Source organism: Oncorhynchus keta, chromosome 37 (assembly GCF_023373465.1).
Source record: "Oncorhynchus keta strain PuntledgeMale-10-30-2019 chromosome 37, Oket_V2, whole genome shotgun sequence".
Lineage (NCBI taxonomy): Eukaryota > Metazoa > Chordata > Actinopteri > Salmoniformes > Salmonidae > Oncorhynchus > Oncorhynchus keta.
Window position 1 is genome coordinate 28,644,147 of NC_068457.1, and position 25,740 is coordinate 28,669,886.

At 49.5% G+C, this 25,740-nt stretch overlaps 1 protein-coding gene across 1 annotated transcript in view; it reads left to right on the forward strand.

Moving 5' to 3' along the window:
- dachc (dachshund c) overlaps positions 1 to 25,740 on the forward strand; it is a 113,064-nt gene that overhangs the window by 70,469 nt on the left and 16,855 nt on the right. Inside the window, exons 4-6 of the mRNA XM_052498950.1 lie at positions 6,546 to 6,733; positions 9,528 to 9,657; positions 13,681 to 13,886. Of these exons, the coding sequence (XP_052354910.1) occupies positions 6,546 to 6,733; positions 9,528 to 9,657; positions 13,681 to 13,886 (524 nt within the window). The remainder of the gene's footprint in view (positions 1 to 6,545; positions 6,734 to 9,527; positions 9,658 to 13,680; positions 13,887 to 25,740) is intronic.

Here is a 25,740-nt window from a genome sequence, read left to right on the forward strand (position 1 = left end):
TGTCATTGTCTGTATTTCTGTGCTGTAAGTTTTTCTTTTATTTTTTTCTTAGATGAGCAACCATGGCGACCTTTGTTAGGGATTATGCTGAAGTTTCAAGGCTAGCCCAGACATGAAGAATATATTTAATGTAATTAGCTTGGTCCTATAGCAACCAATAACCAATTCCTCCATTCCTCCAACATCCGTTCATCTCCTTCCATTCAGGAGGACATCTTTGTTTCTATTTCTGGCCGGGTTGAGGGAGGGAGGGAGGGAGGGTGAGGGAGGGAGGGAGGGAGGGTGAGGGAGGGAGGGTGAGGGTGGGAGGGTGAGGGAGGGAGGGAGGGTGAGGGAGGGAGGGTGAGGAAGGGATGGGGGGGTGATGGAGGGATGGATGGAGGGGGGTGAGGAAGGGAGAGTGAGGGAGGGAGAGGTGAGGGAGGGATGGTGAGAGGTGGGAGGGAGGGAGTGAGAGAGGTGGGAGGGAGGGAGGGAGAGGAAGGGAGAGTGAGGGAGGGAGGGGTGAGGGAGGGAGTGGAGAGGTGGGAGGGAGGGAGTGAGAGAGGTGGGAGGGAGGGAGGGGAGGGAGGGAGGGAGAGAGGGAGGGAGGGAGGGAGGGAGGGAGGGAGGGAGGGAGGGAGGGAGGGAGGGAGGGAGGAGGGAGGGAGGGAGGGAGGGAGGGAGGGAGAGGGAGGGAGGGAGGGAGGGAGGGAGGGAGAGGAAGGGAGAGGGAGGGAGGGTAAATTGCAAAAGGCGTCCAGATGAACCACTGCACATATGTGCAATCCACCTAATTTAGTAAAAGCTTTTTTCTTTTTTAAAATGTCTTTCTGTTTCCATCTCTTCTTTGGGGACTTCTTTTGTTTGCACACATTCTATTATATTTGGGAAATTGTGTGGAATTTGGTCCAAGTTTATTGTCTTTGTGTTTGGAATTACTCAGCGTTCCGTTGGCACGGCGACAGAGCAGTCATTAGCTCTCTTTTGTTTCGCTTCCTGCTTCTATTGTTTTATTTTTGGTTTTGTTTTCTTGAATGTTCAATATTTAGATTGTTTTCTCTCCCATGTGGATTGGTTTATGCATCTATAAAATAGTTACATTTCAACAGCACACAGGGTGAAATAGTGGGTCTGATGAAACACAGGGCTGAAATAGTGGGTCTGATGAAACACAGGGCTGAAATAGTGGGTCTGATACACAGAGCTGAAATAGTGGGTATGATGATACACAGGGGTGAAATAGTGGGTCTGATGATACAGGGCTGAAATAGTGGGTCTGATACACAGGGCTGAAATAGTGGGTCTGATACACAGGGTGAAATCGTGGGTCTGATACACAGGGCTGAAATAGTGGGTCTGATACACAGGGCTGAAATAGTGGGTCTGATACACAGGGGTGATACACAGGGCTGAAATAGTGGGTCTGACACAGGGCTGAAATAGTGGGTCTGATACACAGGGTGAAATAGTGGGTCTGATACACAGGGATGAAATAGTGGGTCTGATACACAGGGCTGAAATAGTGGGTCTGATGCACAGAGCTGAAATAGTGGGTATGATGATACACAGGAGTGAAATAGTGGGTCTGATACACAGGGGTCTTGTTTGACTGGCTTTTATTTTCTAGCTGTTTGTCTATTTGAATTTGAAATGAGCAACAGCAACACAATAGTCTGGTGTCATTGTGTATATTATGCATTTCCTATGTAGGTTTAGGTATTGTATAAATCCAGCACATTGTAACCTGCCATCCAGTACATACAACATGTAACCTGCCATCCAGCACATACAACATGTAACCTGCCATCCAGTACATACAACACTGTAACCTGCCATCCAGTACATACAACACTGTAACCTGCCATCCAGCACATACAACACTGTAACCTGCCATCCAGTACATACAACACTGTAACCTGCCATCAGTACATACAACACTGTGACCTGCCATCCAGCACATACAACATGTAACCTGCCATCCAGCACATACAACACTGTAACCTGCCATCCAGCACATACAACATGTAACCTGCCATCCAGCACATACAACACTGTAACCTGCCAACCAGCACATACAACACTGTAACCTGCCAACCAGCACATACAACACTGTAACCTGCCATCCAGCACATACAACATGTAACCTGCCATCCAGCACATACAACACTGTAACCTGCCATCCAGTACATACAACACTGTAACCTGCCATCCAGCACATACAACATGTAACCTGCCATCCAGTACATACAACATGTAACCTGCCATCCAGTACATACAACACTGTAACCTGCCATCCAGTACATACAACACTGTAACCTGCCATCCAGTACATACAACACTGTAACCTGCCATCCAGTACATACAACACTGTAACCTGCCATCCAGCACATACAACACTGTAACCTGCCATCCAGCACATACAACATGTAACCTGCCATCCAGCACATACAACAAGTAACCTGCCATCCAGCACATACAACACTTTAACCTGCCATCCAGTACATACAACACTGTCACCCGCCATCCAGCACATACAACATGTAACCTGCCATCCAGTACATACAACACTGTAACCTGCCATCCAGCACATACAACATGTAACCTGCCATCCAGCACATACAACACTGTAACCTGCCATCCAGCACATACAACACTGTAACCTGCCATCCAGTACATACAACATGTAACCTGCCATCCAGCACATACAACACTGTAACCTGCCATCCAGTACATACAACACTGTAACCTGCCATCCAGTACATACAACACTGTAACCTGCCATCCAGTACATACAACACTGTAACCTGCCATCCAGCACATACAACATGTAACCCGCCATCCATTGCATACAACATGTAACCTGCCATCCAGCACATACAACACTGTAACCTGCCATCCAGTACATACAACACTGTAACCTGCCATCCAGCACATACAACCCTGTAACCTGCCATCCAGCACATACAACATGTAACCTGCCATCCAGCACATACAACATGTAACCTGCCATCCAGCACATACAACACTGTAACCTGCCATCCAGTACATACAACACTGTCACCCGCCATCCAGCACATACAACATGTAACCTGCCATCCAGCACATACAACACTGTAACCTGCCATCCAGCACATACAACACTGTAACCTGCCATCCAGCACATACAACACTGTAACCTGCCAACCAGCACATACAACACTGTAACCTGCCATCCAGCACATACAACACTGTAACCTGCCATCCAGTACATACAACACTGTAACCTGCCATCCAGCACATACAACATGTAACCTGCCATCCAGTACATACAACACTGTAACCTGCCATCCAGCACATACAACACTGTAACCTGCCATCCAGCACATACAACACTGTAACCTGCCAACCAGCACATACAACACTGTAACCTGCCATCCAGTACATACAACACTGTAACCTGCCATCCAGTACATACAACATGTAACCTGCCATCCAGTACATACAACACTGTAACCTGCCATCCAGTACATACAACATGTAACCTGCCATCCAGTACATACAACACTGTAACCTGCCATCCAGCACATACAACACTGTAACCTGCCATCCAGCACATACAACATGTAACCTGCCATCCAGTACATACAACACTGTAACCTGCCATCCAGTACATACAACATGTAACCTGCCATCCAGCACATACAACACTGAATGTAGCTCTGTGGTAGCTGAGACACACCGTCAGAGTCTCAGTCTGTCCCATCACAGACAGACTGTAGCTATTGTAAAGTGACTATTCTACTGGATGTCATAAGGTGAATGCAGCAATTTGTAAGTCGCTCTGGATAAGAGCGTCTGCTAAATGACTTAAATGTAATGTAAATGTAGCTCTGTGGTAGCTGAGACACACCGTCAGAGTGGTTCTTCTGACCAGAGTTTGGCCGGTCAAAACACACACACACACACACACACACACACACACACACACACACACACACACACACACACACACACACACACACACACACACACACACACACACACACACACACACACACACACACACACACACACACACACACACACACACACACCCACCCACCCTGACAGCGCTGTCGTGTTTCAGTTAGAGGGGTAATGTTCTGAGTCTTCTCTGAGGCCTGTCTGTTTGTCGTCACCACTTTCTACTGAGCTCCTCCAGAAATCATGATATAAAGTGACAGTTGAAGGAAGACAGAAGTCTGGTGTAAATCATGAACACGTCTCCACCAGAATAATCATTAGGAATGTGGAAACATGTGGAAGGAAAAGGGTCTTGTTTTTCCCACATCGTCCAATCATTCAATTCAGTCTAATTAGTCACTTTTCTTTCCATTTTCCAGTGTCTAGTAAAGGTCCTAAAGCTTCACAGCACAGCATCTTTTTGGACTTGACTTTTGAGTTTACTTTTACTATAACATGTGGCTTCTTCCTGCTAGCATCTAACATCTCTGTAGTAGTCTGCTAACATCTAACATCTCTAGTCGTCTGCTAACATCTAACATCTCTAGTCGTCTGCTAACATCTAACATCTCTAGTCGTCTGCTAACATCTAACATCTCTGTAGTAGTCTGCTAACATCTCTGTAGTAGTCTGCTAACATCTAACATCTCTAGTCGTCTGCTAACATCTAACATCTCTATTAGTCTGCTAACATCTAACATCTCTAGTCGTCTGCTAACATCTAACATCTCTAGTCGTCTGCTAACATCTAACATCTCTAGCCGTCTGCTAACATCTCTGGTCGGCTGCTAACATCTAACATCTCTAGTCGTCTGCTAACATCTCTAGTCATCTGCTAACATCTAACATCTCTGGTAGTCTGCTAACATCTAACATCTCTAGTCGTCTGCTAACATCTAACATCTCTAGTCGTCTGCTAACATCTAACATCTCTAGTCGTCTGCTAACATCTAACATCTCTAGTCGTCTGCTAACATCTAACATCTCTAGTTGTCTGCTAACATCTAACATCTCTAGTCGTCTGCTAACATCTAACATCTCTAGTTGTCTGCTAACATCTAACATCTCTAGTCGTCTGCTAACATCTAACATCTCTAGTCGTCTGCTAACATCTAACATCTCTAGTTATCTGCTAACATCTAACATCTCTAGTCGTCTGCTAACATCTAACATCTCTAGTCGTCTGCTAACATCTAACATCTCTGTAGTAGTCTGCTAACATCTAACATCTCTGTAGTAGTCTGCTAACATCTAACATCTCTAGTCGTCTGCTAACATCTAACATCTCTAGTCGTCTGCTAACATCTAACATCTCTAGTAGTCTGCTAACATCTAACAGTCGTCTGCTAACATCTAACATCTCTAGTAGTCTAACATCTAACATCTCTGTAGTAGTCTACTAACATCTAACATCTCTAGTCGTCTGCTAACACAATACTAGTGGAAGGAAAAGGGTCTTGTTTTTCCCACATCGTCCAATCATTCAATTCAGTCTAATTAGTCACTTTTCTTTCCATTTTTCCAGTGTCTAGTAAAAGGTCCTAAAGCTTCACAGAGAACTTGTCATTTGAACATCTTTAAGCTTTATATTCAAAATAATACATGTCAGAATGTGAAGTGGAAGAGCTAATAACCTTTATTCTCAGACACCCCTCCTCTCCTTCTCCTCTTCCTCCTCCTTATTCTCCCCCTCCTCCTCCTCCTCTTCATCATCTTCCTCCTTCTCCTCCCCCTCTTCCACCTCCTCCTCTCCTCCTTCTCCTCTTTATTCTCCCCTTCCTCCTCCTTATTCTCCCCCTCCTCCTCCTCCTCTTCATCATCATCTTCCTCCTCCTCTTCCTCGTTATCTTCCTTCTCCTCCTCCTCTTCCTCCTCTTCCTCTCCTCTTCACTCAGAGTATGACAGAGGGACAGCAAAATGGAACTTTGTGTCTATTTCTGGATCATCAACAAAGTATGTTTAGTGATTTCACCCAGAAGACAAAAAAGAAGTAAAGTGTCATGGAGATTGAGTGTGATGTATTTTCTGTACTGTGATTGGCTGTTTCAAAGAGTCCATCTCAGATGTTGTTATATGACCTTCCACCCTTTGTTTACATGTTCTTCCCCTTGTTTGTTCAAGCGTTTCATGTCCCCAGAGATGTTCGGTTTTGGGATGTTGAGCATCACAAATGTTGCTCTGGAAATCTGGTTTCACAAGTCAAACAGCATTCTGTTTGGTCTAGTGTCCTGAGTGTGACAATATAATGGTTTACCCTCCACCTTCTAATGTATGCTATGCTGCCACCAAGCTCAATAGAAAACCATCTCTCTCTTTCTCGCCCCCTTTCCCTCCCTCCCCCTTTTCCTCTCGCCCCCTTTCCCCCCCTCCCCCTTTTCCTCTCTCCTTTCCCTCCCTCCCCCTTTTCCTCTCTCCTTTCCCTCCCTCCCCCTTTTCCTCTCTCCTTTCCCTCCCTCCCCCTTTTCCTCTCTCCTTTCCCTCCCTCCCCCTTTTCCTCTCTCCTTTCCCTCCCTCCCCCTTTTCCTCTCTCCCCCCCCTCCCTCCCTCACCCCCCCCTTTCCCTCCCTCCCTCCCTCTTTCAGGTCTGGAACACCTCCCGTTCATGATGATGTCACACCCCCTGATCCCTGTCAGTATGGCCCCTGCCTCCGTCTCCATGGCAATGAGTCAGATGAACCACCTCAACACGTTAGCCAGCATGGCCTCTGCTGCCCAGGTCCACCACTCTACCCTCTCCTCCCGCGGCCGCATGGTCACCTCCGTTATAAAGGTATGTTAGCATGGAGGTCACCTCTGTTGTCAAGGTATGTTAGCATGGTCACCTCCGTTATAAAGGTATGTTAGCATGGAGGTCACCTCTGTTGTCAAGGTATGTTAGCATGGTCACCTCCGTTATAAAGGTATGTTAGCATGGAGGTCACCTCTGTTGTCAAGGTATGTTAGCATGGTCACCTCCGTTATAAAGGTATGTTAGCATGGAGGTCACCTCTGTTGTCAAGGTATGTTAGCATGGTCACCTCCGTTATAAAGGTATGTTAGCATGGTCACCTCCGTTATAAAGGTATGTTAGCATGGTCAACTCCGTTTTAAAGGTATGTTAGCATGGAGGTCACCTCTGTTTTAAAGGTATGTTAGCATGGTCACCTCTGTTATAAAGGTATGTTAGCATGGAGAACACCTCCGTTATAAAGGTATGTTAGCATGGTGGTCACCTCCGTTATAAAGGTATGTTAGCATGGTCACCTCCGTTATAAAGGTATGTTAGCATGGTCACCTCCGTTATAAAGGTATGTTAGCATGGTCACCTCCGTTATAAAGGTATGTTAGCATGGCGGTCCCTCCATTATAAAGGTATGTTAGCATGGCCACCTCTGTTAAAAAGGTATGTTAGCATGGTGGTCACCTCTGTTATAAAGGTATGTTAGCATGGCCACCTCCATTATAAAGGTATGTTAGCATGGCCACCTCCGTTATAAAGGTATGTTAGCATGGTGGTCACCTCCATTATAAAGGTATGTTAGCATGGTGGTCACCTCCATTATAAAGGTATGTTAGCATGGAGGTCCCTCCATTATAAAGGTATGTTAGCATGGAGGTCCCTCCATTATAAAGGTATGTTAGCATGGTGGTCACCTCCATTATAAAGGTATGTTAGCATGGTCATCTCTGTTATAAAGGTATGTTAGCATGGCGGTCCCTCCATTATAAAGGTATGTTAGCATGGCGGTCCCTCCATTATAAAGGTATGTTAGCATGGCCACTTCCGTTATAAAGGTATGTTAGCATGGCGGTCCCTCCATTATAAAGGTATGTTAGCATGGTGGCCACCTCCGTTATAAAGGTATGTTAGCATGGTCAACCTGTGTTATAAAGGTATGTTAGCATGGTGGTCACCTCCGTTATAAAGGTATGTTAGCATGGTGGCCATCTCCGTTATAAAGGTATGTTAGCATGGTCAACCTGTGTTATAAAGGTATGTTAGCATGGTGGTCACCTCCGTTATAAAGGTATGTTAGCATGGTGGTCACCTCCGTTATAAAGGTATGTTAGCATGGTCACCTGTGTTATAAAGGTATGTTAGCATGGTCAACCTGTGTTATAAAGGTATGTTACCATGGTGGTCACCTCCGTTATAAAGGTATGTTAGCATGGTGGTCACCTCCGTTATAAAGGTATGTTAGCATGGTCACCTGTGTTATAAAGGTATGTTAGCATGGTCACCTGTGTTATAAAGGTATGTTAGCATGGTCACCTGTGTTATAAAGGTATGTTAGCATGGTCACCTGTGTTATAAAGGTATGTTAGCATGGTGGTCACCTCCGTTATAAAGGTATGTTAGCATGGTGGCCACCTCCGTTATAAAGGTATGTTAGCATGGTGGCCACCTCCGTTATAAAGGTATGTTAGCATGGTCACCTGTGTTATAAAGGTATGTTAGCATGGTCACCTCCATTATAAAGGTATGTTAGCATGGCCACCTCCGTTATAAAGGTATGTTAGCATGGCCACCTCCGTTATAAAGGTATGTTAGCATGGCCACCTCCGTTATAAAGGTATGTTAGCATGGCCACCTCCGTTATAAAGGTATGTTAGCATGGCCACCTGTGTTATAAAGGTATGTTAGCATGGTCACCTGTGTTATAAAGGTATGTTAGCATGGTGGTCACCTCCGTTATAAAGGTATGTTAGCATGGTCACCTGTGTTATAAAGGTATGTTAGCATGGTCAACCTGTGTTATAAAGGTATGTTAGCATGGTGGTCACCTCCGTTATAAAGGTATGTTAGCATGGTGGTCACCTCCGTTATAAAGGTATGTTAGCATGGTCACCTGTGTTATAAAGGTATGTTAGCATGGTCACCTGTGTTATAAAGGTATGTTAGCATGGTCACCTGTGTTATAAAGGTATGTTAGCATGGTCACCTGTGTTATAAAGGTATGTTAGCATGGTCACCTCTGTTATAAAGGTATGTTAGCATGGTGGTCACCTCCGTTATAAAGGTATGTTAGCATGGTGGCCACCTCCGTTATAAAGGTATGTTAGCATGGTGGCCACCTCCGTTATAAAGGTATGTTAGCATGGTCACCTGTGTTATAAAGGTATGTTAGCATGGTCACCTCCATTATAAAGGTATGTTAGCATGGCCACCTCCGTTATAAAGGTATGTTAGCATGGCCACCTCCGTTATAAAGGTATGTTAGCATGGCCACCTCCGTTATAAAGGTATGTTAGCATGGCCACCTGTGTTATAAAGGTATGTTAGCATGGTCACCTGTGTTATAAAGGTATGTTAGCATGGTGGTCACCTCCGTTATAAAGGTATGTTAGCATGGTCACCTGTGTTATAAAGGTATGTTAGCATGGTCACCTGTGTTATAAAGGTAGGTCAGAGCATTATGGGTACTGTCGTACATTATGCTACAGCCACCGGTTATAAAGGTATGTTAGCATGGTCACCTGTGTTATAAAGGTATGTTAGCATGGTCACCTGTGATTATTATTCTAAAATATTCATTGATGTTGACGTGTGTTTCCACTCACTATGGTGTTGTTCTTCATTCTAGGAGCGTGTTCAGGACAGTCCGTCTCCCTCTCTGGAGGACGGGAGGAGGTCTGGGAGTCACCTGTCCTCTCGTCACAGCAGCAGCATCTCCAGCTCCCCAGTACACACAGAACACTCTGCAGACAGGACCCGTACGTACCCTAACCCAGCACACAGAACACTCTGCAGACAGGACCCGTACGTACCCAAACCCAGCACACAGAACACTCTGCAGACAGGACCCGTACGTACCCAAACCCAGCACACAGAACACTCTACAGACAGGACCCGTACGTACCCTAACCCAGCACACAGAACACTCTGCAGACAGGGTACGTACCCTAACCCAGCACACAGAACACTCTGCAGACAGGACATTACGTACCCAAACCCAGCACACAGAACACTCTACAGACAGGACCCGTACGTACCCTAACCCAGCACACAGAACACTCTGCAGACAGGACCCGTACGTACCCTAACCCAGCACACAGAACACTCTGCAGACAGGACCCGTACGTACCCAAACCCAGCACACAGAACACTCTACAGACAGGACCCGTACGTACCCTAACCCAGCACACAGAACACTCTGCAGACAGGACCCGTACGTACCCTAACCCAGCACACAGAACACTCTACAGACAGGACCCGTACGTACCCTAACCCAGCACACAGAACACTCTACAGACAGAACCCGTACACTAACCCAGAACACTCTACAGACAGAACCCGTACACTAACCCAGAACACTCTACAGACAGGACCCGTACGTACCCTAACCCAGCACACAGAACACTCTGCAGACAGGACCCGTACGTACCCTAACCCAGCACACAGAACACTCTGCAGACAGGACCCGTACGTACCCTAACCCAGCACACAGAACACTCTACAGACAGGACCCGTACGTACCCTAACCCAGCACACAGAACACTCTGCAGACAGGACCCGTACGTACCCTAACCCAGCACACAGAACACTCTGCAGACAGGACCCGTACGTACCCAAACCCAGCACACAGAACACTCTACAGACAGGACCCGTACGTACCCAAACCCAGCACACAGAACACTCTGCAGACAGGACCCGTACGTACCCAAACCCAGCACACAGAACACTCTACAGACAGGACCCGTACGTACCCAAACCCAGCACACAGAACACTCTGCAGACAGGACCCGTACGTACCCAAACCCAGCACACAGAACACTCTACAGACAGGACCCGTACGTACCCAAACCCAGCACACAGAACACTCTGCAGACAGGACCCGTACGTACCCTAACCCAGCACACAGAACACTCTGCAGACAGGACCCGTACGTACCCAAACCCAGCACACAGAACACTCTGCAGACAGGACCCGTACGTACCCAAACCCAGCACACAGAACACTCTACAGACAGGACCCGTACGTACCCAAACCCAGCACACAGAACACTCTGCAGACAGGACCCGTACGTACCCAAACCCAGCACACAGAACACTCTGCAGACAGGACCCGTACGTACCCTAACCCAGCACACAGAACACTCTGCAGACAGGACCCGTACGTACCCAAACCCAGCACACAGAACACTCTGCAGACAGGACCCGTACGTACCCAAACCCAGCACACAGAACACTCTACAGACAGGACCCGTACGTACCCAAACCCAGCACACAGAACACTCTGCAGACAGGACCCGTACGTACCCAAACCCAGCACACAGAACACTCTGCAGACAGGACCCGTACGTACCCAAACCCAGCACACAGAACACTCTGCAGACAGGACCCGTACGTACCCAAACCCAGCACACAGAACACTCTGCAGACAGGACCCGTACGTACCCTAACCCAGCACACAGAACACTCTGCAGACAGGACCCGTACGTACCCAAACCCAGCACACAGAACACTCTGCAGACAGGACCCGTACGTACCCAAACCCAGCACACAGAACACTCTGCAGACAGGACCCGTACGTACCCAAACCCAGCACACAGAACACTCTGCAGACAGGACCCGTACGTACCCAAACCCAGCACACAGAACACTCTGCAGACAGGACCCGTACGTACCCTAACCCAGCACACAGAACACTCTGCAGACAGGACCCGTACGTACCCTAACCCAGCACACAGAACACTCTACAGACAGGACCCGTACCCTAACCCAGCACACAGAACACTCTGCAGACAGGACCCGTATGTACCCTAACCCAGCACACAGAACACTCTGCAGACAGAACCCGTACACTAACCCAGAACACTCTACAGACAGGACCCGTACGTACCCTAACCCAGCACACAGAACACTCTGCAGACAGGACCCGTACGTACCCTAACCCAGCACACAGAACACTCTACAGACAGGACCCGTACCCTAACCCAGCACACAGAACACTCTACAGACAGGACCCGTACCCTAACCCAGCACACAGAACACTCTGCAGACAGGACCCGTACGTACCCAAACCCAGCACACAGAACACTCTACAGACAGAACCCGTACACTAACCCAGAACACTCTACAGACAGAACCCGTACACTAACCCAGAACACTCTACAGACAGAACCCGTACACTAACCCAGAACACTCTACAGACAGGACCCGTACGTACACTAACCCAGAACACTCTGCAGACAGGACCCGTACATACCCCTAACCCAGCACACAGAACACTCTACAGACAGGACCCGTACGTACCCTAACCCAGCACACAGAACACTCTACAGACAGGACCCGTACGTACCCTAACCCAGCACACAGAACACTCTACAGACAGGACCCGTACGTACCCTAACCCAGCACACAGAACACTCTGCAGACAGGACCCGTACGTACCCTAACCCAGCACACAGAACACTCTACAGACAGGACCCGTATGTACCCTAACCCAGCACACAGAACACTCTGCAGACAGGACCCGTACGTACCCTAACCCAGCACACAGAACACTCTACAGACAGGACCCGTACGTACCCTAACCCAGCACACAGAACACTCTACAGACAGGACCCGTACCCTAACCCAGCACACAGAACACTCTACAGACAGGACCCGTACGTACCCTAACACAGCACACAGAACACTCTACAGACAGGACCCGTACCCTAACCCAGCACACAGAACACTCTACAGACAGGACCCGTACCCTAACCCAGCACACAGAACACTCTACAGACTGGACCCGTACGTACCCTAACCCAACACACAGAACACTCTACAGACAGGACCCACGTACCCTAACCCAGCACAGAACACTCTACAAACAGAACCCGTGTCTTTCCCAACCCAGCACACACTAACCCAGCACACAGAACACTCTACAGACAGGACCCGTACACTAACCCAGCACACAGAACACTCTACAGACAGGACCCGTACGTACCCTAACCCAGCACACAGAACACTCTACAGACAGGACCCAGTGCAGACAGGACCCGTACCCTAAACCCAGCACACAGAACACTCTACAGACAGGACCCGTACACCCTAACCCAGCACACAGAACACTCTACAGACAGGACCCGTACCTAACCCAGCACACAGAACACTCTACAGACAGGACCCGTATGTACCTAACCCAGCACACAGAGCACTCTACAGACAGGACCCGTACGTACCCTAACCCAGCACACAGAACACTCTACAGACAGGACCCGTACACTAACCCAGCACACAGAACACTCTGCAGACAGGGACCCAGCACACGTACACCTAACCCAGCACACAGAACACTCTACAGACAGGACCCGTACATACCCTAACCCAGCACACAGAACACTCTGCAGACAGGACCCGTACACTAACCCAGCACACAGAACACTCTGCAGACAGGACCCGTACACTAACCCAGCACACTCTACAGACAGGACCCGTACATACCCTAACCCAGCACAGGACTCTCATCTTCACTGTCTTTCCAGCTTCGTCTGGAACCAGATTATGAGTCCAGTCAGGGAAAGCAACAGTCTCTTTGCTCTGTCAATGTCATTAAAGATCCACTCTAATGTCAGGTATGACATCAGGCTAGCCACGATGTGTTGTAATGTTTTTAAAACGGTATAAACTGCCTTCATTATGCTGGACCCCAGGAAGAGTAGCTTCAGAGTAGAGGAGTAATGTGGATCCATAATAAATACATATATGTTCACCTCCTCTGTGACATGATACTGTGTGTTCCAGACGTGCAGCAGAACGGCCTGTCCTCCAGCCATGCTCTGTTGGGTCTATCTCCCAGTGCTGTGCCCGGTCCTAAAGAAGGAGATGTGGCCACCCTGGACTCTGGCCACGAAGCTAAGAGGAACCATGTTGAGAGAGGTAGGGTCCTCCTTCTCTTTCGCTTGTTCTTGATTGTTCTCTCACTCTGTCTGTCTGTCTGTCTGTCTGTCTGTCTGTCTGTCTGTCTGTCTGTCTGTCTGTCTGTCTGAAGGTGAGGACAGCTGAGGCCCTAATGCACCAATCAGGATTCATTGTCTGTCCCTACTATTCTCTCTCTCTCTCTGTCTGTCTCTCTCTCTCTCTCTCTCTCTCTCTCTCTCTCTCTCTGTCTCTCTCTCTCTCTCTCTCTCTGTCTATCTCTGTCTCCCTCTCTCTCTCTCTGTCTATCTCTGTCTCTGTCTCTGTCTCTCCCCTCTCTCTTCTCTCTCTGTCTATCTCTGTCTCTGTCTCCCTCTGTCTGTCTATCTCTGTCTCTGTCTCTGTTGTCTGTCCCTACTCTGTCTCTCTCTCTCTATCACTCTCTCAGGAAATCTTGATTTCTCTCTCTCTCTCTGTCTCAGGATTCTCTCTGTCTCTCTCTTTCTCTCTCTCTCTCTCTCTGTCTCTCTCTCTCTCTCTCTCTCTGTCTCTCTCTGTCTCTCTCTCTCTCTCTGTCTCTGTCTCTCTCTCTCCCTCTCTCTCTCTCTCTCTCTCTCTCTCTCTCTCTCTCTCTCTCTCTCTCTCTCTCTCTCTCTCTCTCTCTCTCTCTCTCTCTCTCTCTCTGTCTCTCTCTCTCTCTCTCTCTCTCTCGGTGGTCTTCGTGGGAAGCGGAGATGAAGTGAAGACAAATAATTCTATGGAATAATCCATTACAGAGGAGAGAGGAGTGGAAGACGAGGCAGCGGGGCTAAATTAGTTAGCGATTTGCAGAGCATGAATTAATGAACAAGGCCCTCTCTCCATGGCTCCTCTCACAGCCAGCTGATTTCCATAATGACCACCTCCCAAGCTCTGAGGCCGCCGTTTGCGTCAGTTGTGGGGTTTTTCAGTTATGAAGGTTTACATTAGCTTAATGAGGACTGTTCAAGGGCAAAACAGTCAGCACAAATTACAGAGAGACAGAAGAGAGACGGAAGAAGACTCTCTCTCTCTCTCTCTTTCTCTCTCTGAAGAGAGAGGGAGAAGAGAGAGAGAGGGAGAAGAGAGGGGGAAGAAGAGGGAAGAGAGACGGAAGAGAAGAGAGAATAATTCTAGGGAAGAATAGGGAGAAGAGAGAGGAGAGAGGGAAGAAGGGAGAAGGAAGAGAGGAGAAGAAGAGAGAAGAGAGAGGGAGCAGAGCGGAAGAATTAGGGAAGAGAGAGGGAGAAGAGAGAGGGAGAAGAGAGAAGAGAGAGAGGGAAGAGAGAGGGGAGAAGACCTCCCAAGAAGAGAGAGGGGCCGGGAGAAGAGAGAGGGAGAAGAGAGAGGGAGAGAGGAGAGAGAGACGGAAGGTTAGAGGGAGAAGAGAGAGGGAGAAGAGAGAGGGAGAAGAGAGACGGAAGAGAGAGAGAAGAGAGAGAGAAAGAGAGGGCAGAAGAGAGACGGAAGAGAGAGAGGAGGGAGAAGAGAGAGGAAGAAGAGAGAGAAGAGAGAGAGAGAAGAGAGCGGGAGAAGAGAGAGGGAAGAGAGAGGGAGAAGAGAGGGAGAGGAAGAGAGAGGAGAAGAGAGAAGGAAAGAGACGGAAGAGAGAGGAGAAGAGAGGGGAGAAGAGAGACGGAAGAGAGGGAGAAGAGAGAGAGAGACAGGGAGAAGAGAGAGGGAGAAGAGAGAGAAGAGAGAGGGAGAAGAGAGAGGGAGAAGAGAGGGAAGAGAGGGAGAAGAGAGACGGAAGAGAGAGAGGAAGAGAGAGGGAGAAGAGAGAGGGAGAAGAGAGAGGGGAGAAGAGAGACGGAAGAGAGAGGGAGAAGAGAGAGGGAGAAGAGAAGGGAGAGAGAGGGAGAAGAGAGACGGAAGAAGAGAGAAGAGAGGGGAAGAGAGAAGAGAGAGAGAGAAGAGAGAGGAAGAGAGGGAGAAGAGAGATGGAAGAGAGGGAGAAGAGAGACGGAAAGAGCGGGAGAAGAGAGAGGGAAGAGAGAGGGAGAAGAGAGGGAAGAGAGAGGGAAGAGAGAGGAGAAGAGAGAAGGAGAAGAGAGACGGAAAGAGAGGGAGAAGAGAGAGGGACGGAGAGAGAGGAAGAGAAGAAGAGACAGGGAGAAGAGAGAGGGAGAAGAGAGACGGAGAGAGAGAGGAGAGAGAGAGGGAAGAGAGAGGAGAAGAGGGAAGAGAAGAGAGAGGGAGAAGAGAGAAGGAGAAGAGAGAGGAAGAGAGAGGAGAAGGAAGAGAGAGGGAAGAGAGAGAGAAAGAGAGACGGAAGAGAGGGAGAAGAGAGAGGGAGAAGAGAGAGAAGAGAGAGAGAGAGAGAGAGGAAGAGAGAGGGAGAAGAGAGAGGGAGAAGAGAGGGAGAGAGAGAGGGAGAAGAGAGGGAAGAGAGAGAAGAGAGAAGAGAAGAGAGAAGAGAGAGACGGAAGAGAGAGGGAGAAGAGAGAGGGAAGAGAGAGGGAGGAGAGAGGGAAGAGAGAGGGAGAAGAGAGAGGGAAGAGAGAGAGAAGAGAGAGGGAGAAGAGAGAGGGAAGAGAGAGGGAGAAGAGAGAGGGAGAAGAGAGGGGGAGAAGAGAGGGAGAAGAGAGGGAGAAGAGAGAGGGAGAAAAGAGAGGGAAGAGAGAGGGAGAAGAGAAAGGGAAGAGAGAGGGAGAAGAGAGAGGGAGAAGAGAAAGGGAAGAGAGAGGGAGAAGAGAAAGGGAAGAGAGAGAGAAGAGAGGGAGAAGAGAGATTCCCCTGGGAGAAGAGAGAGGGAGAAGAGAGAGAAGAGAGAGGGATAGAGAGAAGAGAGAGGGAGAAGAGAGAGAGAAGAGAGAGGGAGAAGAGAGAGAAGAGAGAGGGAAGAGAGAGGGAAGAGAGAGGGAGAAGAGAGAGAGAAGAGAGAGGGAGAAGAGAGAGGGAAGAGAAGAGAGAGGGAGAAGAGAGAGGGAGAAGAGAGAGGAGAAGAGAGAGGGAGAGAGAGAGAGAAGAGAGAGAAGAGAGAGAGGGAGAAGAGAGAGGAGGGAGAGAGAGAGAGAGAGGGAGAAGAGAGAGGGAAGAGAGAGGAGAAGAGAGAGAGAGAGAGGGAGAAGAGAGAGAGAAGAGAGAGGGAGAAGAGAGAGGGAGAAGAGAGAGAGAAGAGAGAGGGAGAAGAGAATTGGGAGAAGAGAGAGAAGAGAGAGGGAGAAGAGAAAGGGAAGAGAGAGGGAGAAGATAGAAGAGAGAGGGAGAAGAGAGGGAGAAGAGAGAGGGAGAAGAGAGAGGAAGAGAATGTCTGAGAGAGGGAAGAGCTATAAGAGAGAGGAGACTTGAGAGAGAAGAGTCAGGGAGAAGAGAGAGGGAAGAGAATGTCTGAGAGAGGGAGAAGCTATATTCTCTCTTTTCTGAACTTGTCTTTCTGTCACAGAAGAGAGAGAGAGGGAGAGAATGAGAAGAGAGACTCTTCTAGCTATAAGAGAGAGAGAGGGACTTGTCTTTCTGTCAGATATGAGTCATTAGGGAGAAATGAGGGAGACTCTTCTAGCTATATTCTCTCTTTCCTGACTTGTCTTTCTGTCACATATGAGAGAGGAGAGAGGGAGAATGAGAGAGAAGAGAGAGGGATAGAGAGGAGAAGAGATTGTCTTTCTGTCACATATGAGTCAGAGAGAGAATGAGAGGAGAAGAGAGGGAGCTATAGAGGGAGAAGAGAGACGGAAGAGATTTTCGGAAGAGTCACATATGAGTCGAAGAGAGAGGAGAAGAGAATGTCTGAGACTCTTCTAGAGATAGAGAAGAGAGAGGGACTTGAGGGAGAAGAGAGAGGGAAGAGTCATTAGAAGAGATGGGAGAAGAGAGAGGGAGAAGAGATAGAAGAGAGAGGGAGAGAGAGGGAGAAGAGTCTTTCTGTCACATATGAGTCATTAGAAATGTCTGAGAGGGAGAAGAGAAAGAATAGAGGGAGAAGAGAAAGGAAGAAGAGGGAGAAGAGAGGGGGAGAAGAGAAGGGAGTCTGAGAGGAGAAGAGAGAGGGAAGAGAGAGGGAAGAACTGGAGAAGAGAGAGGGAGAAGAGAGAGTCAAGAGAGAGGGAGAAGAGAGAGGGAAGAGAGAGGGAAGATTCCTTGAAGAGAGAGAGAAGAGAGAGGGATCAGAACAGGGAAGAAGAGGAAGAGAGAGGAAGAGAGAGAGAGACCAGAAGCAGAGGAGAAGAAAGAGAGGAAGAAGAGGAAGGAGAGGAGAGGAGAGAGAGGGAGAAGAGAGGAGAAGGAGGGAGAAGAGAGAGAAGAGGGATGGAAGAGAGAGAGAGAGAGAGAGAGGGAGGGGAAGAGGAGGAGAGAGGGAGAAGAGAAAGGAAGAGAGGAGAAGAGAAAGGGAAGAGAGGAGAGAGGGGAAGAGAGGGAGAGAGATGGAGAAGAGAGAGAGGGAGAGAGGGATGGAAGAGGAGAGAGAGGAAGAGAGGGATGGAAGAGGGAGAAGAGAGAGGAGAGAGAGAGAAGAGAGAGGGAAGAGAGAGGAAAGAGGAGGGAAGGAGAGAGAAGAGAGAGGGAGAGAGGGAAGAGGAAGAGGAGAGAGGAGAAGAGGAGGGGAAAGAGAGGAGAAGATAGAGAAAGAGGAGAGGAGAGAGGGGAAGAGGGAGAGGAGAGGAGGGAGGGAGAAGAGAGGGGTGAGAGGAGAGGAGAAGAGGATGAGAGGAGAGAGGAGAGGAGAGAGGAGAGGGAGAAGAGAGAGAGGAGAGAGGGATGGAAGAGAAGAGAGAGGAGAGAGGGATGGAAGAGGAGGAGAGAAGAGAGGGATGGAGGAGAGAGAGGAGAGGAGAGGAGAGAGGGAGGAGAGAGGAGAAGAGGAGAGAGAGAGAGGGAGGAGAGAGAGAGGGAGGAGGAGAGGAGAGAGAGGATGGAAGAGGAGGAGAGGAGAGAGGGAGAGGAAGAGGGGAGGAGAGGAGAAGAGAGAGAGAAGAGAGAGGAGAGGAGAGAGGAGAGAGGAGAAGAGAGAGGAAGAGAGAGGGAGAGAGAGAGAAGAGAGAGGGAGAAGGAGAGAGGAGAGAGAGGAGAAGAGGAGAGAGGAGAGAGAGAAGGGATGGAAGAGGAGAGGAGAGAGGAGAAGAGGAGAGAAGAGAGAGGGAAGAGAGAGAGAGAGAGGAGAGAGAGAGAGAGGGAAGAGGAGAGGGAGAAGAGAGAGGGAGGAGAGGAGAAGAGAGGGAGAAGAAGAGGAGAGAGAGAGAGGAGAGAGGGAGAAGAGAGGAAGAGAGAGGGAGAAGAGAGAGGGATGGAAGGGAGGAGAGAGAGGAGAGAGGGATGAAGAGAGGGGAGAGAGGGAGAGAAGAGAGAGGGAGGAGAGAGAGAGAGGAGAGAGAGAGGGAGAGAGAGGAGAAGAGGGAGAGAAGAGGATGGAAGAGAGAGGGAGAAGGGAGGAAGAGGAGGAGAGAGGAGAGAAAGAGAGGGAGAAGAGAGAGGGAGAAGAGAGAGGGAGGAGAGAGGAGAAGAGAGAGGGGAAGGAGAGGAAGAGAGAGGAGAGAGAGGGGAAGAGAGAGGGGAGAAGAGAGAGGAGAAGAGAGATGGAAGAGAGAGGGAGAGAGGGAGAAGAGAGAGAGAGAGGAAGAGAGAGGGAAGAGAGAGGGAATGGAAGAGGAGAGAGAAGAGAGAGGGAGAAGAGGAGGGAAGAGAGAGGGAGAAGAGAGAGAGAGAGAGAAGAGAGAGGGAGGAAGAGGAGGAGAGGGAGAAGAGAGAGGGAGAAGAGAGAGGGAGAAGGAGAGAGAAGAGAGAGGGAGAGAGGAGGGAGAAGAGGAGGAAGAGGAGGGAGAAGAGAGAGAGGGAGAAGAGAGGGAGAAGAGAGAGGAGAAGAGGGGGAAGAGAGAGGGGAAGAGGAGGAGAAGAGAGAGGGAGAAGAGAGAGGGAAGAGAGAGGGAAGAGAGAGGGAATGAGAAGAGAGAGAGAGAGAGAGAGAGGAGAGAGAGAGAGAGGAAGAGAGAGAGAAGAGAGAGGAGAGGAGAGAGAGAGAAGGAGAGAGAAGAGAGGGAGGAAGAGGGGGAGAGGAGAGAGGGAAGAGAGAGGGAGAAGAGGAGAGAAGAGAGAGGGAGAGAGAGAGAGGAAGAGAGAGAGGGAGAAGAGAGAGAGAGGGAGAAGAGAGATGGAAGAGAGAGGAGAGGGATGGAAGAGGGAGAAGAGAGAGAGAAGAGAGAGGGAGAAGAAGAGAGAAGAGAGAGGAGAAAGAGAGAGAGGGAGAAGAGAGAGGGAAGAGAGAGAGGAGAAGAGAGGAGAGAGAGGGGAAGAGAGAGGGAGAAGAGAGAGGGGAAGAGAGAGACAGAAGAGAGAGGGAGAAGAGAGAGGAGAGAGGGGAGAAGAGAGAGGGAAGAGAGAGGAGAAGAGAGAGGGAAGAGAGAGGGAGAAGAGAGGGAGAGAGGATGGAAGAGTGAGGGAGAAGAGAGAGGGAAGAGAGAGGGAGAAGAAGAGGGAGAAGAGAGGGAGAAGAGAGAGGGAAGAGAAGGGAGAAGAGAGGGAAGAGGAGAGAAGGGAGGGGAAGAGAGGAAGAGAGAGGGAGAGAGAAAGGGAAGAGAGAGGGAGAAGAGAGGGAAGAGAGGGAGAAGAGAGAGGGAGAAGAGAGAGGGAAGAGAGAGAGAGAGGAGGGAGAGAGAGATGGAAGAGAGAGGAAGAGGAGGGAAGAGAGGAGAGAGGATGGAAGAGAGAGAGAGAGAGAGGGAAGAGGAGGGAGAGAGGGAGAAGAGGAGAAGAGAGAGGAGAGAGAGAGGGAGAGAGAGGAGGAAGAGAGGAGAAGAGAGAGAGAAGAGAGAGGGGAAGAGAGAGGGAAGAGGAGGAGAGGAGAGAGAGGGGATGGAAGAGGAGAGAGGAGGGAGAGGAGAGGGAGAAGAGAGAGGAGAGAGGAGAGAGAGAGGGGAGAGAGAGAGAAGAGATAGGGAGAGAGAGGAGGGGAAGAGAGGGAGAAGAGAGAGGAGAAGAGATGAAGAAGAGAGAGAGAGGGAGAAGAGAGAGGAGAGAGAGAGAGGGAAGAGAGAGGGAAGAGAGAGAGAGAGGATGGAGAGAGGAGAAGAGAGAGAGAGGAGAGAGGGATGAGAAGAGAAGAGAGAGGGATGAGAGGAGAGGAGGAGAGGAGAGGAAGAGAGAGAGAGAGAGGGATGGAAGAGGGAGAAGAGAGAGAAGAGAGGGATGGAGAGAGGGGAGAAGAGGAGAGAGGGAGAGAGAGAGGAGAGAGAGGATGGAAGAGAGAGAGAAGAGAGAGGGAGAAGAGAGAGGAGAGGAGAGAGGGATGGAAGAGGAGAGAGGGAGAAGAGAGAGGAGAGAGAGAGAAGAGAGGAGAAGAGGAGAGAAGAGAGAGGAGAAGAGAGAGGGAGAAGTCTGAGAGAAGGAGAGGAAGAGAGGAATGGAAGAGGGAGGAGAGGAGAGAGGGATTAGAAGAAGGAGGAGAGGAGATATTCTCTTTCTGAAGAAGAGGGATGGATCTTTAAATGAGGAGGATTAGGAGAGCTATATGGAGAGTGAGAGATGGAAGAGAGATGATCTGAGACAGATGGTTTAATAAGACAAGTCTTTCGGATGAGTGGAATGTCTGAGACTCTTCTAGGGAGGAGATGAGGGTCATGGAAAGGGAGTGTTCTCTATATTAATCTTTTCTGGTTTGTTTTTCTAGTCACATATGAGTCATTAGAGAATGTCTGAGACTCTTTCTAGCTATAGAAGGTCACATATGATCATTAGGATGTTGAGAGAGATTCTCTCTCTTTCTGAGGGAATATCCATGGAATGAGAATTGTCTTTCTGTCACATATGAGTCATTAGAGAATGTCTGAGACTCTTCTAGCTATATTCTCTCTTTCTGACTTGTCTTTCTGTCACATATGAGTCATTAGAGAATGTCTGAGACTCTTCTAGCTATATTCTCTCTTTGAACACTTTAACGTTAAGATCAAACATCAGAAGACGTCTGACAGTTAATCCACTTTATCCACCATAAGCATTTTCCTTTAAACTTCATTCAGACCTCACCTCTCTCACTTCCGCTGACAGTCAGGACGAGAGGAGTTCATCAGCCCGAGGGATGGAAGAGGAGGAGAGGAGAGAGGGATGGAAGAGGAGGAGAGGAGAGAGGGATGGAAGAGGAGGAGAGGAGAGAGGGATGGAAGAGGAGGAGAGGAGAGAGAGAGGAGAGAGGGATGGAAGAGGGAGGAGAGGAGAGAGGGATGGAAGAGGAGGAGAGGAGAGGAGGGATGGAAGAGGGAGGAGAGGAGAGAGGAGAGAGGAGAGAGGGATGGAAGAGGAGAGGAGGAGAGAGGGATGGAAGAGAGGAGGAGGAGAGGAGAGAGGGATGGAAAGGAGAGAGAGGAGAGAGGAGAGAGGGATGGAAGAGAGGGAGAGGGAGAGAGGATGGAGAGGGATGGAAGAGGAGGAGAGGAGAGGGATGGAGAGGAGGGATGGAAGAGGAGGAGAGAGGAGAGGGATGGAGAGGATGGAAGAGGAGGAGAGAGGGATGGAAGAGGAGGAGAGGAGAGAGGGATGGAAGAGGATGGAAGAGAGAGGGAGAGGGATGGAAGAGGAGGAGAGGAGAGAGGATGGAAGAGGAGAGAGGGAGGAGGGAAGGAGGGATGGAAGAGGAGGAGGAGGAGAGAGGGATGGAAGAGGAGGAGAGGAGAGAGGGATGGAAGAGGAGGAGAGGAGAGAGGAGAGGAGGAGGGATGGAAGAGGAGAGAGGAGAGAGGGATGGAAGAGGAGGAGAGGAGAGAGGGATGGAAGAGGAGGAGAGGAGAGAGGGATGGAAGAGGAGGAGAGGAGAGAGGGAGGAGAGAGGGATGGAAGAGGAGGAGAGGAGAGGGATGGAGAGGAGGAGAGGGAAGGGAGGAGGGAGAGGAGAGAGGGATGGAAGAGGAGAGAGGATGAAAGAGGGAGGAGGAAGAGGATGGAGAGGAGAGAGAGAGGAGGGATGGAAGAGGAGGAGAGGGAGAGGGAGAGAGGAGAGAGGGATGGAAGAGGAGAGGAGGAGAGAGAGGAAGAGGAGGAGAGGGAGAGGGATGGAAGAGGAGAGGAGAGAGGGAAAGAGGGATGGAAGAGGAGGGAGGAGAGAGGAGAAAGAGGGATGGAAGAGGAGGAGAGGAGAGAGGGATGGAAGAGGGATGGAAGAGGAGAGAGGGATGGAAGAGGAGGAGAGAGAGGATGGAGGGAGGAAGAGGGATGGAAGAGGGGAGAGAGAGAGGGGAGGGATGGGAGGAGAAAGAGAGGGATGGAAGAGGAGGAGAGGAGAGAGGAAAGAGGGATGGAAGAGGAGAGAGGAGAGAGGGTTGGAAGGGAGGAGAGGAGAGAGGGAGGGATGGAAGAGAGGGATGGAAGAGGGGAGAAGGGAGAGGGAGAGGGAGAGAGGGATGGAAGAGGAGGAGAGGAGAGAGGGATGGAAGAGAGAGGAGAGGAGAGAGGGATGGAAGAGGAGGAGAGGGAGAGAGGAGGGAAGAGGGATGGAAGAGGAGGAGAGGAGAGATGGAAGGAGGGATGGAAGAGGAGGGAGAGAGAGAGAGGGAAGGAGGGATGGAAGAGGAGGAGAGGAGAGAGGGAAGGAGGGATGGAAGAGGGAGGAAGAGGAGAGAGGAGAGAGGAGGGATGGAAGAGAGGGAGGAGAGGAGAGAGGGAGGAGGGATGGAAGAGGAGGAGAGGGAGAGGGATGGAAGAGGAGGAGAGGGGAAGGAGGGATGGAAGAGGAGAGAGAGGAGAGGAAGAGGGATGGAAGAGGAGGAGAGGAGGAGAGGGAAGGAGGGATGGAAGAGGAGAGAGGAGAAGAAAGAGAAGGGAGAGAGGGAAAGGGATGGAAGATGGAAAGAGGGAGAGAGGGTTGGAAGAGGAGAGGGATGAGAAGGATGGGGGAGAGAGAGAGGAGAGAGGGATGGAGGAGAGAGAGAGAGGAGAGGAGAGGAGGGAAGAGGGATGGAAGAGGGAGAGGAGAGAGGGATGGAAGGGTTGGAGAGAAGAGGGTGGAGGGAGGGATGGAGAGGAGAGGAGAGGAGGAGGGATGGATAAAACAGTAACTCAAAGAGGATCAGTCAGATCAAAGGAGGAGAGGAGAGGAGGGAGGGTGGAGAGAGAGAGGGGGATCCATAGAGCATCCCGATGACGCTGCAGTACAGAGAGGGGGAGGAGGGGAGAGGGGGCTAAGGGGCCACAGGAGGAGAAGGAGAGTTGGACGCCCTGGTTTGAGGAGGCTGAGCAACACCTGACACTGACAGACTGCTAATTACATCTAGTACTGATATAGAGGAAGGAGAGGAAGGGAGAGGAAATGAAAAGAGAGAGGGAGGAGGGGAGAGGGAGGGAGAGAGGGAGAGAGGGGAGAGGAGGAGAGAGAGGGATGGAAGAGAGAGAGAGAAGGGAGGGAGGGAGAGAGGGATGGAGGAGAGAGGAGAGAAGGGATGGAGAGAGGAGGGAGAGAGGAGGGGAGGAGAGGGGGGGGGAGAGGAGGGAGGGAGAGAGAGGGAGAAGGGAGAGGAGAGAGAGAGAGAGGAGGAGGAGGGAGAGAGGGAGGTAGAGAGGGAGGAGAGAGAGAGAGAGAGAGAGAGAGAGAGAGAGGAGAGAGAGAGGGAGAGAGAGGAGAGGGAGAGAGGAGGGAGGAGAGAGGGAGGAGGGAGGGAGGGGAGAGAGAGGAGAGAGGAGAGAGAGAGAGGGAGAGAGAGAGAGAGAATGGGGACATGCTTTTTACCCTTCAATGTGGCACTAGAGTTTGCCAAGATTGGAGAGATGGATGGGAGGAGGAGAGGGGGCTAAAGGGAAAAGGATGGAGAGGAGAGTGTGGATGAAGAGGAGAGAGGAGTGGGTGGAGAGGAAATGTGATGGTAGTGAGAGTGTGTGTGTGTGTGTGTGTGTGTGTGTGTGTGTGTGTGTGTGTGTGGAAGAGGCCTGTGAGGAGATTCAGGACCTCTACAGGTGAAAGGAACACAACTCAATCTGATCTGTAGAGGAGTGAAACAACAGGGACTCAATCTGATCTGTAGAGGAGGTGAAACAACACAACTCAATCTGATCTGTAGAGGAGGAGAAACAACACAACTCAATCTGATCTGTAGAGGTAAAACAACACAACTCAATCTGATCTGTAGAGGAGGTAAAACAACACAACTCAATCTGATCTGTAGAGGAGGAAACAACACAACTCAATCTGATCTGTAGAGGAGGTGAAACAACACAACTCAATCTGATCTGTAGAGAGGTGAAACAACACAACTCAATCTGATCTGTAGAGGAGGTGAAACAACACAACTCAATCTGATCTGTAGAGGAGGTGAAACAACACAACTCAATCTGATCTGTAGAGGAGGGGAAACAACACAACTCAATCTGATCTGAGAGGAGAAACAACACAACTCAATCTGATCTGTAGAGGAGGTAGGGAAAACAACACAACTCAATCTGATCTGTAGAGGTAAAACAACACAACTCAATCTGATCTGTAGAGGAGGTGAAACAACACAACTCAATCTGGATCTGTAGAGGAGGTGAAACAACACAACTCAATCTGATCTGTAGAGGAGGTGAAACAACACAACTCAATCTGATCTGTAGAGGAGGTGAAACAACACAACTGGAGAGAGGAGGGAGAAGGGTGGAGACAGGAGGAGAGGGGATCTGATCTGTAGAGGAGGTGAAACAACACAACTCAATCTGTAGAGGTTAAACAACACAACTCAATCTGATCTGTAGAGGTAAAACAACACAACTCAATCTGATCTGTAGAGGAGGTGAAACAACACAACTCAATCTGATCTGTAGAGGAGGTGAAACAACACAACTCAATCTGATCTGTAGAGGAGGTGAGCAAACAACACAACTCAAATCTGTAGAGGTTAAACAACACAACTCAATCTGATCTGTAGAGGTAAAACAACACAACTCAATCTGATCTGTAGAGGTAAAACAACACAACTCAATCTGATCTGTTGAGGTGAAACAACACAACTCAATCTGATCTGTAGAGGTAAAACAACA